This window comes from Vespa velutina, chromosome 2, assembly GCF_912470025.1.
Source record: "Vespa velutina chromosome 2, iVesVel2.1, whole genome shotgun sequence".
NCBI lineage: Eukaryota > Metazoa > Arthropoda > Insecta > Hymenoptera > Vespidae > Vespa > Vespa velutina.
Genome location: NC_062189.1, coordinates 12,445,047 through 12,460,046, shown reverse-complemented (window position 1 = coordinate 12,460,046; position 15,000 = coordinate 12,445,047). Strand labels below are relative to the sequence as shown.

General features: G+C 36.3%; 1 protein-coding gene across 15 annotated transcripts in view; it reads left to right on the top strand.

The window, feature by feature from the left end:
- LOC124957931 overlaps positions 1-15,000 on the top strand; it is a 406,825-nt gene that overhangs the window by 308,797 nt on the left and 83,028 nt on the right. For 14 of the 15 annotated variants that reach the window (XM_047515496.1, XM_047515497.1, XM_047515490.1 and 11 more), the window contains one exon: positions 723-900. In XM_047515496.1, the coding sequence (XP_047371452.1) occupies positions 739-900 (162 nt within the window). In that variant the 5' untranslated portion in view covers positions 723-738. Of the gene's footprint in view, positions 481-722; positions 901-15,000 lie in introns of all 15 variants that reach the window. The other variant, XM_047515501.1, reaches the window with a different exon arrangement.

The window sequence follows — 15,000 nt, the reverse complement described above, 5'->3', positions numbered from 1 at the left end:
TGATACGTACATATATATCTGTCTGTCTGTTCTGTGTGTGTGTGTGTGTGTGTGTATAGTGTGTGTATGTGTGTGAATTGCACGTGTCTATCTCTTCTCTGTGTACGAGTACTTGGTATCAAGCTGACTCCGCGTCGATGGAATCAAGAGTTCTCGCGAAACGTGTTTTTCCATCAATGAGGGCGACGTTATTGGGCTATCGGAAAAATTTTGCCGGCGTTCTACTTCCACTTCGTCGTGGTATCAAGAAGTTAAAACGATCCCTCATAAAAATCCATCGTTCGGCCAAGTTTCACCGAGTAGTTATCTAAAAGTCCGCAAGGGCCATCGTTCTCTTCCATCTTGTTCTTTCTCCTTTCTCTCTTTCTTTCTCTCTCTTTTACTGAGTCGCACCGTGATCTTCTTGCCAGTGGCGAGTAAAAAGATTTATTTGCTCGACATTACGAGGACGAACGAAGCAACGAAATTTGCGGAAAGAAGGCAAAACTTTTACTTCTCTCTTCTTGTTTCTTCTTTTTCTCTTTTTCTTTTTTTCTTTTTTATTACTTATTTCCTTTTTTGTTCTCTCTCATCTCCCTCCCAACCTTCTCTCTCTCTCTTTAGTTTTCGTTCTCGTCATCGTCGTCTCGTCGATCGATTAACAATCCCCCTCCTCCTTGTACTCCCTCACCAATCTTACAAAATAAGATTAATCAAACCGCGATTTTCCGTCCGCTTTTCAGCACGCTGAGGTGGAGGATGGAGGAGTTGGAGACGCTGGAGAGCACAGAGTGCCCGGAGTGTCCCGGGCCACCCCCTGAGTTCCGATTGCCACCACCCCCTCGACCACCTTTCCTCACCGAAGGTACCTTCTGTTCGGAGGCGCCCCTAGCCGAGCTTGAAGACTGTGTTGCCATTCCGGTAAGTACTCTTTATCGATGGGGGTTTTCGTTATTATTGTCGCCGTTCTTTCTCATTAACCACGCTTATCAAGATTTTTTCTTTCCACGATTTATATTTAAATTTTGTAATGCTCGTGAAAATCCTATAAAAGGAAGAAAAGAGAAATATTTTTAAACGAACCAATGAAATATCTAAGCAATCAATTCGAAGTTATAGACGAACGAGTTTAGAGAGAAAGAAATTATTTGATTTTATCGATTAGCATCGTTTTATTCAATAGAATTCTAATATTTTCATATTAAATTTTTTAAACAACAGCAACTTTTTAAAGGGTGTTAATATTATACATATCCATTGAGATTTTTATTAACAATAAGATTAAGAAGGAAAGAAGTGGGTAACAGTCCAATTACTTGAAAAAGGAAGAAAAAGAAAAAAAAGAAGCTTTACAAATTCCATATTTTGAGAAATAATCTTTTTGAATGACACACACACACACACACACACACACACACACACATATATATATATATATACATATATATATAAAACTCAAGATTAATTCACTTCTCTTTCTCACCCTTCCCCCGAATCGTACGACGTCTCTTAACGTCGAAACTTTTCTCCAGATCGGCAAATCGCCTTAGCCCGTCGGCGTGTGCGATTTGTTAATACTCGATGTAGTTCTGAAACATGGTGGGGGAAGTAGATAGGGAGGAAAAGGTTTCGATGTAACATAGTTCGCGCGCTATGCCGTCCGCGTAGACTCGTCGGACGCTCTTCTACCGGCTTATATCGATTTCTCTCGGTCGATGCTCCAGGCAGACGAGTTATATCTTCTCCCGTTTTCTCTCTTTCTCTTTCTCTCTGTCCCTATCCCACCTTCTCTCTTTCCCGTATCAACGGACGGAGTATTTGCCCGTGGTATTCGGGTATTCATGAGCAGGTACATACGAGAATCCGAAGATCAACGATGCAAGCCACCTGGGAATACTGAAATTCGAAGAAAGAGCGATAGAGATGCTGGAGTTGAGTGTGTTTTTGCGCGCGGGCGCGCGCGCGTGTGTATGTGTGTGTGTAAGTTAGCGTCTATCTAGTCTAGCCGGGAACAAACGGAAAAGGACTTCGAGTTACCTAATAAATCGTATCATCTCAGCGTGTTCGACTGGAAACCATGGCAATTGTAATGCGGCAAGAATTCGACGGATCGCTTCCGTGCCACCGAACGGACTATTATAATACGAAGTTTTAGTTTTGGAATTCCGCTCGTGACTACGATACGTTTGAATCCTTTTTCTCTCGCTCTCTCTCTCTCTCTCTCTCTCTCTCTCTCTCTCTCTCTCTCTCTCTCTCTCTCTATGTCTTTCTCTTTGTTCAATCCTTTATCCAGAAATTATCGTAACTCGTCTTAGAATTCACCCCCCTCTTTCTTTTCTTGACTGTCCTACGAGATATCACTATCTATCATCTAATGTTCACAAAGCTCTCTTATTCATCGAAAGAAAAAATATCTCTTAAAGATTTCGTAAAATTAGAAAAAAATAATTGAAGTAGGTTTATCGTTGTTGATTTCGATCTTTGATTTTTTTTCTTCCAAAGTGTATTCCTTCGTCTTTTTCGTTTTTTTTTTTTTTTTTTTTTTTTTTTTTTTTTTTTAACATTCTCTTCGAATAATCATCCTTAGAAAAAGGGAGTCAAGAGAAAAGAAAGAATCTTTTCTTTTCGTAGGTAAAGTCTAAAAGATAAAGTCGACGAAAACGTTCTTATCCGTTAATAAGTTTGTGCATTCTTACGTATATTTCACGTGTGTGTAGATATATGTGTGTGTGTGTGTGTGTGTGTGTGTGCGTGTTGGTTTGTTTGTTTGTTTGTTTGTATTTATCTATAATTGGTCGAAAGAAGTAAATAGCTGCCAATGAGAATATCGTTCGTTTTATCGGTCAGTTCGATGGAAATAGAACGGTTAGGCCGATCGATCGAAATTTCGATCGATACTCGAAACAGGTGGCGGAGAAGAAACGATAGTAAAGGGAATAGAAAAGAAAATGGAGATGGAGGGATTCGGGGATGGGGTGAAGAGTGTAGGAGTGTTGAGAGGGGAAGCTCGAGCAATCTACCGTTTCTCGATTCGCATCGAAAGAACTCGATGGATTCTAGAGCTTCTTCTCTTCACCCAGTTTCAACGAAGAACCGGCATCTCTTGAATTCAATAAAATGAGAGAAAGAAATAGAAAGAGAGAGAGAGAGAGAAAGAGAAGAAGGAAAGAAAAAAAAGAAAAAAGGAATAGAGAAAGAGAGAGAGAGAGAGAGAGAGAGAGAGAGAAAGAGAAAATGGGACCAGCGTCGTTCACCTACGTTAATCGCCAAAGCATCGTTTACCTTCTCCAATGTAGAAATCTTCATTAACGGGAAAAAGGGCTCGTATATTTCGACCTGTACGATCGTCTTTATCTCTATTTATCTCTTTTATTTCTATCTTCTTTTAATTCTTTTTTTTTCCTCTTCTTTAATCTTAATCCTTTCCGATCTTAACGAATCGTATCTCGTCTTAAAACATTCATGTATACTTTGGAAACGTATGTATATGTTGGTTGCGTTTTTTTCTTGCTTCTTCGAATTTAAGGATTCACTTCGATTGGAAATTTCGAATGAACCAACGCCACGTTCTTTTTTTTTTTTTATTTTTTATTTTTTATTTTTTTTTTTATTTTTTAAACGACATTTACTTAAATAACATAAAAAAAGAAAAGACGAAAAAGAAAGAAAAAGATTTCTTAAACAAGTCAGAATTGTTGGGGATTGCCTTTAGGATTCAGGATTAAAAAGGAAAAACGATTCAACGGATGCATTTGTATAATCGAATTTTTTGCAAGATTCTAAAAGTTCCAAACTCTTAGTGCGATCTGTTCAAAAAAAAAAAAAAAAGAAAGAAAGAAACCAGGACTCGTAAGTTAAACAAGAAAGGAATGAAAAAGAAAGAGAGAGAGAGAGAGAGAAACAGTTAACAACATGAAGCTAGAATTGGAAAAGAATTCCGATTAGAGAGTAGGACGCGTGATCTTTTCGCGTGGAACATCTAGGACAACTTCTCTCACGTACGATAACTTACGAATAAGTTTCAGAGTCTTAACAGTCCTTTAAAATTCTTTCTACGTTCTTTCCTCGTGAAACGATGAAACGATACATTTCATATACGAATAAATCCCTATTGCTAATCGATCGATGGATAATTACTATCTATCTATCTATACATTTATTCAAATTTAATTCAACTATTCTTTTTATCTTTTGCCTTTTACTATTAGTAAGCGATGAAGAATCTAAGATAATTAAATATATACGATACGAATAAATAAATTCTTTTCTCCTTTCATTAACATATTTCTCGCAGTTGATAAAATTGAATTATATGATTAATGTTATAGATAATTATTTTACTTAACATACTAAAATGTAAACAAAGAAACTTTCCCCGACCAAAGGGGTTAAACACAGAGAGAAATGGAAAGAAATGAAAAGAGAGACGGAGGAGTAGCAACAGCAACAGCAGCAGCAGCAGCAGCAGCAGCAGTAACAGTAGCTGCAGCAGTAGTAGTAGTAGTAGTAGTAGTAGTAGCTACAGGATTTTGATGTATAGAGTTTTCGGTGTAGGGGTGATGTGGAGATGTTAAAAAAGTGTATTTACTTTGACGGGCGCCATCCTTCCGTCGGTATCGTTTCTCTCTCTCTTTCTTTCTCTCTCTCTCTCTCTCTCTCTCTCTCTCTCTCTCTCTTTCTCTCTCTCTCTTTTTCTCCCACTCGCCCACTCTCCCATTCTCTCTCGCTCTCTCTCTCTCTCTCGTGCTTCTCCAACATCCTCTATCTGTTCCTCTTCTTATCCCACCTCAGTATTCTCCCTCTTTGAACCAAACATGACGAACAAGTAGAGATACAAAAACTGTAGGTGCCTATTAATAGAGAACACGTGTCTCTCTCACGCGGCTCGACGTGCATGTATATACCAACGGAGTCATTATCGCTCGACGATTTTACATCATTACGCGTAATTGGAGACCCTCCCAACTACGAGGACGACGACGACGACGACGACGACGACGACGACGACGACGACGACAACGACAACGTCGCGTTCCATTCCGTTCTTCGACCGACACTCCACTTTTCGCGACGTGCTCCACCTCTTCCTTTCTTTTGCGCGGATCCACGCCTTGTCTCGTTTCTCTTTCTCTCATTCTCTCTCGTCCCTTTCTTTTATCTTTCTCCTTTCTATCTCTTTCTCTTTATCTTTCTGCCTCGTAGTATGACGACAACGAAAGGAAAAAAGAAACGAATCGCTCTTTTATTCGTAATAATTAAAAAAGTCTCTGGGCCTCCGTCCCGCGTGAAAATCGTACTTGGTCCGTCTGGGATCTCTTTGTAAAGGATTATTTTTTTAAGAGTCGTGTAAAATTTCAAAATATAATTGTTTCGAAATGTTCTTCGTACCCCCTGATGTAGTAAGTATTATCCTTTTATTTTTTCAACGAGTTACATTCAACTCCTTTGTTTATTTATTCTTTTTTTTTTTTTTTTTTCCTTTGTCTTTCTCTTCTTTTTTCGGCTTAACTATATTATATATTTTATTCCTAAATGTAAGTCGTTTAACTAGTCATGCGGGTGGGGATATAAAATAGCTCAATTAAAATAATTTACGCATTGCATGATTCATGAATTTTTTTTTTTTGTTATAATAGAATTGAAAATGTGCTTTCAAATCTACCGATTATTTTACCTTCCGAGATGTCAAAAAATATATAGTATTCTTTTGGAGTAAAAATTATTCATACTGTACAAATGACGGCTTTTCAATGTGCCTGGAGGTGTAATGTACAACTTGAAATTATTTTAAGATATGTACACAACAATTAGGGTTAATTATAGATCAGTAAACGTATTTTCTGCGTTTAACTATCGTTCGATATTATTAATTATCATCGAATATCAATTTCATTTGTTTCATTTATTTCGACCTATGAGAATTTAAATGGAAAAAAATATCTTGTTTTTGTTAGTATCTTTAAACGGCAAAAAGAATAAACAATGAATGGTAAAGCAATATTGAAATTTAACACCTATTCATGAATCAGCAACGTGTTTGCTACGAGAATAACGCTTCGAATCCGGAAAGTGAGCTTAACCAAAATCCGCGTTAATTCCACTTAAATTCACGTAATCCCGCATTAAAGCTAATCGATCTCGAATTCATGCACCCGCTATATGAGGAGCCGCTACCGTGTATAATTACACTTCGCGTCGCCATTATGAGAGATTTTAATACACCTCGACCCATTGGAATATTATGAGTATGCTTGAACGAGCGAAATCTTAATAATTACCTAATATTCTAATGGATAAGACGCACGCTCATACTCCTCTGTTACCAACAGCAGCAGCAGCAGCAGCAGCAGCAGCAGCAGCAGCAGCAGTAGCAGCAGCAGAGGAGCAGCACCTACTATCTAAAACGCGTATACATTTATATAGATTCACAAACACGCGGTATGGTTTCTATAACGTTTACACATATACATAGAAAATCTAAGAGTATATACACGAAGATATCTCTAAGAGATATATTTAACGGAGCGCATGCAAATCCCTGTGTGCTTCGAAGGAAATCCCTCGTGGTTTTTGTGTCCTCTCATCTGGCTTTACGGGGCGTTAAATGCATCGGGCGTCCTTAATTGAATTCTCTCTCTCTCTCTTTCTCTCTCTCTTTCTCTCTCTCTCTCTCTCTCTCTCTCTCTCTCTCTCTCTCTCTCTCTCTCTCTCTCTCTCTCTCTCTATGTATCTATCTCTCTTTAACCGGTACCGCGGTAACTACCAAAATGGAGTAAACATCTTGAGTTGTTCTTTTCAAGTAAGAAAAAGATGACAACGGAGTAGTGGCCAATAGAAATAGGGAAGAGAAGAGAAGAGAAAAGTGGCGTGGAGAAGTGAAGAGAGAGAAATACGAAGAATTAGAGCGATAAAAGTGCCTTTTTGCTCTCGATTTAACGACTCATAGCGAAAATAGTGGCGGTCGCTTCACGCAGTCTATCTTTTTCTATCTCTCTATCTGTCCTCTCTGTATTTCTCTCTCTCTCTCTCTCTTTTCTTTTTTTTTCTTCTTTTTTTTTCTTTTTTTTCTTTTTTCCCTCCTTTTTTTTTTTCGCGCGTTCATTTAACAACTCGCACCTCGTGAAACTCGAGACTGCCGAGATTTTATTACAAAAGGAATACTCGCCTTTACGGTTGGCGAGCGATAAAACGGCGCGTTACTTTCGTGTCGATAATCGTGTCGCGTTAACGCGAATCCCCCTTAACGACGTACAGGTTTTCTAAAGATCTTCGACAATTAGGTTGTTTGGCACGAGTAATTTGATCGTTACATCTATGCACACGTAGTTACCTATCTGCTTACAACCTACACGTATTAGTTGGGGATATCGTTACGATTAACTTATTTGATCGATGATACTGATAATAAGTTCTTTGTGCTTTTACATAGAAATATCCGATTAAACGTTTTCTGAGATTTCTTTAAAAGAAGAGAAATCCATCAGAAGGGGAGAGAGAGAGAGAGAGAGAGAGAAAGATTGAAACCTAAAACAGACTTTCTTCTCTTTTTCGACATCAAAGTACTTCTGCAATAATATACATTGAACGGGGTTTATCATAATGAATCTTCTCTTCTCGAAAATAACAAATATTTAGAGGAACAGAGAGAGGTATGCAGAGAAGATTTATATATTACATATTCTTTAAGGCGCATGCGTATAAAATAATGCGTGTTGTGCTGACGAAAAAAAAAAAAAATGGTCCTCGCTTCTTCTGGTAACGCGGGGGCAACCGTCCCTCGTGGTTTTAGAGAGAAAACAATTTACGAGCGGAGGTTATGAGCAAGGAAAGCACACCGCTCTCAAAGAGAAGAGAGCCCAAGATAAAGAGAATGTTCTAGGATGTCGGGGAGGATGGCAAGAAAGGGAGGAGTAATTAAAAAGCACTGAGCGGATATAGAGTTTCTGTATGTCTTCTTCTCGAGTTTATTAGACGGCACCTGCAGGCTTATACATTGTTTATTAAAAACCATCTCCACTTTATTCCACAACATACCATATCTTATATTTCTGCTTTTTAGTGTAACTAAATAAATATATTATATATGGAGATATAAGTATATATATATATATATATATATATATATATATATATATATATATACATACATTTTCACGAATTTAATTTGCATGGATTCGTAATTTTTAAGATGTTAAACGAAAGCACCACACGTGGACGATAAATTGTCATTAAAGGATAATTAATTCGATCTTCGTATTTTACCTTTCTGTTTCTTCATCTCATAAAATCAAACATAATAGGTAAATGTTTTATATACCCTAACATGTGCCTGCCTACTTACAATTAGAAGGTAGGAACAATGGTTAAGGCAACTCAAATCGAAACAAACCCATGGCAAGACGACTCGATCTGGCTCTCGTTTCCGTTTAACTCGAAACGGCAAAAGTTTAGATTAAGTCGACGGGTATAATGCGACAAGTGTTGGCAATTGGACAAGTTTAGATTTGAATTACAGTACCGTTCTCCGATACACCTACTACGTACACCTAGTACACATTCTCAATCATCATCCACCTCACGAGATGTATCTTTCTTTCTCTTTTCGCGTTTTCCCTGAGATGCGCAATCATTCCCCCCCCCTCCCCCTCCCTCCCTCTCTCTTTGTCTCTTTGTCTCAGTCACTCGTTTTAAATTACATCGAGCGTTTCGTGTACTTAATTCTATGAAAAATAAAAGAGATCAATTTAAAATATTTTTTTTTATCAAAATAATATTTCTATTCGTTCGTTTGTCCGTTCACGTTCGAGAAAAAAAAAAAAAAACTCAAAAAAGTGCCAACTTTTGATTATTTTCTTTACGTGATGATTCACTCGTTAAAAGTGATATAAGGAAAAACAGAAAGAGAAGGGAGGAGAGAAGGAGAGAATGAGAGAAAGAGAGAAAAAGAGGGGAAGAAATAGAAAGGAATCTACCATTATTGCGTACAAATCTCCGTATAATCACTGTAAGATTATCCCTCTATTTGTTCCCCTCGTTGGACGCCTTTACGCTTACTTCTCGAGGTTATCCGGCACACAGTCTTCTTCGTCTTTCATTTTGGGGGTGGAAAAGACGGTAACCGATCGTAAAAGAAAAAGAGAGAGAGAGAGAGAGAGAAAGAGAGAGAGAGAGAGAGAGAAAGAGAGAAAGAGAAAGAAAATATGTAGTATGGTGAAGAATTCGTAGAAAAGGGAGGACTATGGGGGAAAAAGAAAGAATCTAAATGAAAAGAGAAAGAGAGAAAGATAGATAGAGTGATACAGTGAGAGTGGTGAAAAGAAAAGGCGAGGAAGAGACCAAGCAGTGATACGTTTTTGCAACGGTGTGAGAAAAAAAGAAAAAGAGGAATATATATATATATATATATATATATATATATATATATGTATGTAGAGAGAGAGAGAGAGAGAGAGACTCTATTATGCCGGGGAATCCGCTTTGTTTCTGCCGACGCTCACACCGAGTGCAGTGGAAAAGAGTAAAGAGAGAATGAATTCGAAAGTATACGAAAGAAAAAGAGAGAGAGAGAGAGAGTGAGAAGGTAATGGTGGAGGAGGAAAAAGAGAGAGAAAGAGAGAAGGAAGGAAGGAAAAACTCATCGTCGTCGTCGTCGTCGTCGTCGTTGTTGTGTATAGTCCGCGCGTAGTTTTGTCGTAGTTTGCGCTGCCCGAAGCGTACGACTGAAAAATGAAGGAAACAGAAGAAAGATACAACCGTTACCTTGCGCAAAAGCGACGTTCTTTCTCGCCGAACTAAAGGACAGACTTAGAAGAGGTGTGCCGGTAAACCCGGGGACGGTTTAGTTAATTACGTTTGAAAACGATGCTTTTCTTCGCGAATATTATTCCCCGACGCATCAACGCTTCTATTTTCTTTCCCTTTTCATTTCTTTTCTTTTCTTCATTTTACTTTGTTTTTTAATTGTTTTTCCATCCCCTCGCCCCTTCCTTTCATATCTTTCTCCCTCCTTGCCCCCCCCCCTCCCTCCCCGTCTAAGTTTGCTCGATTCGTAATTAAAAAAAAAACGCGCGTTGTATTCTTTCATTTCTTTTTTAACGATTTTTTTTTTTGTTCAGTCGTTTTTATCTTTTATATTATTTATTTTCTTTTCTTTTCTTTTCTTTTTTTTCTTCTTTTTTTTTTTTTCTTTTTATTGTGATCATTTAATTAGTTACGTGATTTTTTTTATCGTTATCCTAACAATTATTTTTAATCGAACGATCTTTCTTTCGTCCTTCAACATTTTTCTGATCTTTTCGTACAGTTATATAAGCTTTTTTTTTTTTTTTTTTTTTAAGGAACGAAAACATCATTTGATTGTACCGTTGTTAATCGTCACGATATAAACACTTTCTAAGAAAACGTGCAGCGTCGATACTCGTTTCCTAATATGTCGTTCGATGGATCGACACCGCTAATAAACCGGTCACGTACTACATATGTTGGTATGTCGCCGATCGTCGTAAAACGAGTTCGCGTGAAGTGATCGCATAATATTGGCTGAAAGATAAAATAACATTGTCTTTTTTTATTTAAACAAATTTTATAACATTTAATGATATTATATATATATATATATTTTTTTTTTTATTAAGATCGGTCAAATCAATCTCTTTTTTCTTCTTTTTATTTTTTTTAGCCGATATTTTTTCTTCGAAAAATATTTAAATACGATAAAGATCGAATGCGCGAAATTGTTAAATCTAATTGTACGAAGAAAATAATGCCTGGATAAAATAAGAATAATGCTTCCGTGAAAATGAAAACGTGTGTGTGTGTGTATATATATATATATGCGTGCGTGCGTGCGTATGTGTTCTCTCTCTTTCTCATAATATATCAAAAGACATGAACACACATTTCACGTTTAGATCACGATTTACAAGATTATTTTTATCCGAACCACGTAAATCTAAGGTCGGTAGGATCCTTTGATGTTATCTTACTATGGTCCAACATCCTCCGATCCTCTAAACATTCCTCTTACGTTTCCTCTACACAGACGGCTACGTACGTTTTCCATACGATAAAAGAAAATCGTAGAGATAAACCGCATCGGCGCTTTCTTTCGTAGCTTCTATGTGTGCGGATTTTGCTGCGATTTGTTTCTCCTTTCTCAGGGAAAGAAGTGCATTTTTGTTGCGTTATATCGTATAAAGAAAAATTGAAAGAGAGACAGAGAGAAAGAGATAGATAGATAGATAGATAGATAGATAAATAGAGAGAGAGAGAGAGAGAGAGAGAGAGAGAGAGAGAGAGAGAGCACATACGTCGCATAGAATATCATATCGGCAACGAAGATTCTTTGACGTCCGTGTTTTCCGCCTCAAAGAGCCAATTTCGATGTGGCAACAAAATTTGACGCGTTTGCTATTATGTTTTATTATTTTCTTTGATTCTTCGTATTTGCAATTCACGTTAACCCGTATCATCTCCCTTCGTATCTAAAGAAAAATTTTTCTTTAACGTAACAATAACGTAATCGTAACGTAAACAATATATCATATTTTTCAACGTGTATACTTTACGCGTTTAAGATTGATTTTAAATTTCTAGCAAAAATTATTATCAATCGAGAAATAAAATTAATTGATCATCAATCGATTTAAATAAAGCATAGGGAAACACGAAGTATGTCTAAGTTCTTCTTTGTCAAAGTATTAAATGGAATATTATAAAGATCGATCGTGGTATTTACCAGTAATTTCCATAATGACATTGCATACGTTAAAGTGTATCGTACGCGTAATACATGCCGACCTCGTTAATAACCATTATCTTCGAAAAGCAGGGCCGGGTGTGGTATCGATTCCTTGCTTTTCTAAAGCGATAATAATTTAAACGATTTTAATCAATATCGATTTTCTATTTCCGATCTCCGTGAACGTTCGAGGAAAGCGAATAAGAGATAATCGACCATTCCCCTTTTCGGTCAATGAAAATCAACGAATGCTACGAACGTTAATGACGAAAATAAATTTTCCAGACTAACGCCTCCTCCTCGGTGGTAGAACAAGATTCGCCCACGTATTCCCGTCGATACATTGCTGAATTACAACATGTTAAACCGGTTCACACTTCTCTCTTTTCGAAAATATATATCCCATCCGAGAAAGGATCGCGTGTCGTCGACTCACGTTCGATCTTCTTTCTCGATCATATTTTCTCTCTTTCTCTCTCGCAAATTAATAACACGCTAACAGAAATTTCGTATAATTTCATGTCGCATTTGATCACTAATCAAATATATATATATATATATATATATATATATATATATATATATATATATTCGTAATATTATACTCATCGAGATATCGAGTATACCAAACTAGCATAATTTATCTAAGGGATTATATTCTTGAGATCACGTAGATTCTCCATTATATAAGAGGATGCATTTTTATAGAATATGCGTACAAAGAAGTATTTGAACACATCGTGAAACGCATCGATTCTCCTTCTCGTTAACGAGAGAGAGAGAGAGAGAGAGAGAGAGAGAGAGAGAGAGAGAGAGAGAGAGAGAGAGCCCATTGGATTTTTGATCTAATCGACAGCGACCACCATCCGGTCATCCAATGAAGAGCAGCTTATGCCAGTTTCGATGATTTCAGCGTATCGCGATTATACGCGTCCATTATATGTTCGGATTAAAGACGATATTGAGTCCTCGTTATCGACTCTCTCGTTATCGGTCAATAATACAAATCAGAAACAGACTATGCCATAGAACTAACTTTCTCTCATGCGTTTTATTCTGTTACATTATTAATTCATTTAATTATGGTATATCAATGCTTTTGAAATCTCATCAATGCCTACGTCTGATACAAAAAAATCAAAGTGTTACTAATGTACTTAATGTACTAATGTACTAATGTACAATAACAAAATGTATTAATTAAAAATATTTCGAATGATATTTACTAAATGGAATATAAACAATCTTAATAAATATCTAAAAGATCGAGTTAATATTTATATAATAAAATTTATTCATTGATCATTTTTATTATATTACGTATTTATCATTCAACGATATCTTTTTCTTTTTATTATTCAATTTCGATCCTCTTTTAAATATTCTTTTTATTACTCAGCATATTGGATTCGGTGTGATATATAAACTATGCATTCTATCCGATATGCGTCGTTTGTAATAATAACGTTGAAACGTGGCGAGACACGCGATATCCAGGAAAATAATAATAGTACGCTCTTCGTTATTCGTATCGTATATTTTTTTCATTCCCATGCGGCGTAACATCGATCACCTATCATCAGGAAGCAAATATTTCATCAACTTGATATACGATTTTCGCACATTTGATAGTTTTGTCGTAGAATCCGTAGAAGATATATATATATATATATATATATATATATATATATATATATATATACACGAAAGACGTACACCTAGGTAATTCATTTTCATAAGCTTAAGCAAAATCTCTTCTATATTATCATATTATCGTAAATTTTCAATTTTATCAAATATATATTGTCGAGTGGACATCCGTCTGTTATAATATTTTAAAACTTTAATCTCGGACGGACAAGTGTGCATCTTTATATATTATTACATCGACGTGTTACATTACCAAGATACATTTTTTATCCACTTAACACCCATATGACCTCTCCTCATGTCATACATTTATAATGAGGTAACGGAGACATCATTTTATACGACAAGGTGTTAAACAAGATGAGATATAAAAGATTGCTCTTTTTATGATCGTTTGACGTAAAGATTGTTTGATATAAAGATTATAAAGGTTTTTTTTTTTTTTTTTTTTTTTTTTTTGATCAAATCATACGTTATCACAAATAACAAATTTGAAGTCGAAAAAAATTAATATTAACATTATGATAGTTTGATATAACGATTGTTTGATATAATGATTCAAATAGAATAAAATAAATATTTTTATACAAAAATTTTCTTCTTTTTTTTTTTTTTAATCAAATACGTTAATATACGATAATGACTTCGAGCTTTAAAAAAGGATTAATGTTAAAAGGTAAGTCGAAGGAGAATAGGTGAGTCCACGGCGCGATTCAATTAGCCACTCTAATCTTCCGAGTTAGTCTCGAATCTAAATAAGGATCGAGAACGTTTATTAAAAGCTGCACGCGTGCCGTTCGCATTCTCACGTGCTAGCTAACTCGCTCGTTTGCTTGCTTGCTTACTTGCTCGAGGACGATGTTCAACGTTATCTCCGACGCATCTCGACCCTCCTCCTCCTCCTTATTCTCCTCTACCTCTTTTTACCTTTCTCCTCCTCTTTTTTTTTCTCTCTCTCTCTCTCTCTCTCTCTCTCTCTCTCGCCTCGTACCTATAAAAGGTGTAAATCATACACGCTCGGACTCACGCTATGCGCGTGAGTTCGACGCGATATAGTTTCGTCCCGTAGGAAGGCTCCTCGTACAGCGGACGGGTTATCGTTCCGCATAAATCATCGGCTAACCCAGGGGTTTCATAGTCGTAACTGTGCACCCACTCGACGGCACTCGTTCTTTCAAGAGTTACACCGATAGGGCGGTGTAAGAGAACGAGATGCTGCTATATCAGACCCGATAAGAATGAGAGATTGTGTCGAACATCGTTCGGGATTAGTTTAATAAATCCAAAACAGATATACTTGTTTTGTAACATTATTTTATTTCGTTTCTTCTCTACCAATTGAATCTCTCTTTATAATTGATAATTCATCGTAAACGTGCGAGACCGATGAGATTGCTTTTTATCTTCTCTTACATGTTTCGAATTATGCTTATTTCTTTTCTTTCATCATCATCATCATCTTTTTTTTCTTCTTCTTATTTCTTTTTCTTTTTTTTTTCTTTCATCATTTATTTTTTGATTTTTCGATCGATCTGACGGATATTAATTCGTACGAAACAAATTTTAAATTCTCTTACTGATATATCAATAGCTTATTATACATGACATTTGTATAAATGTTACAAGCTCAG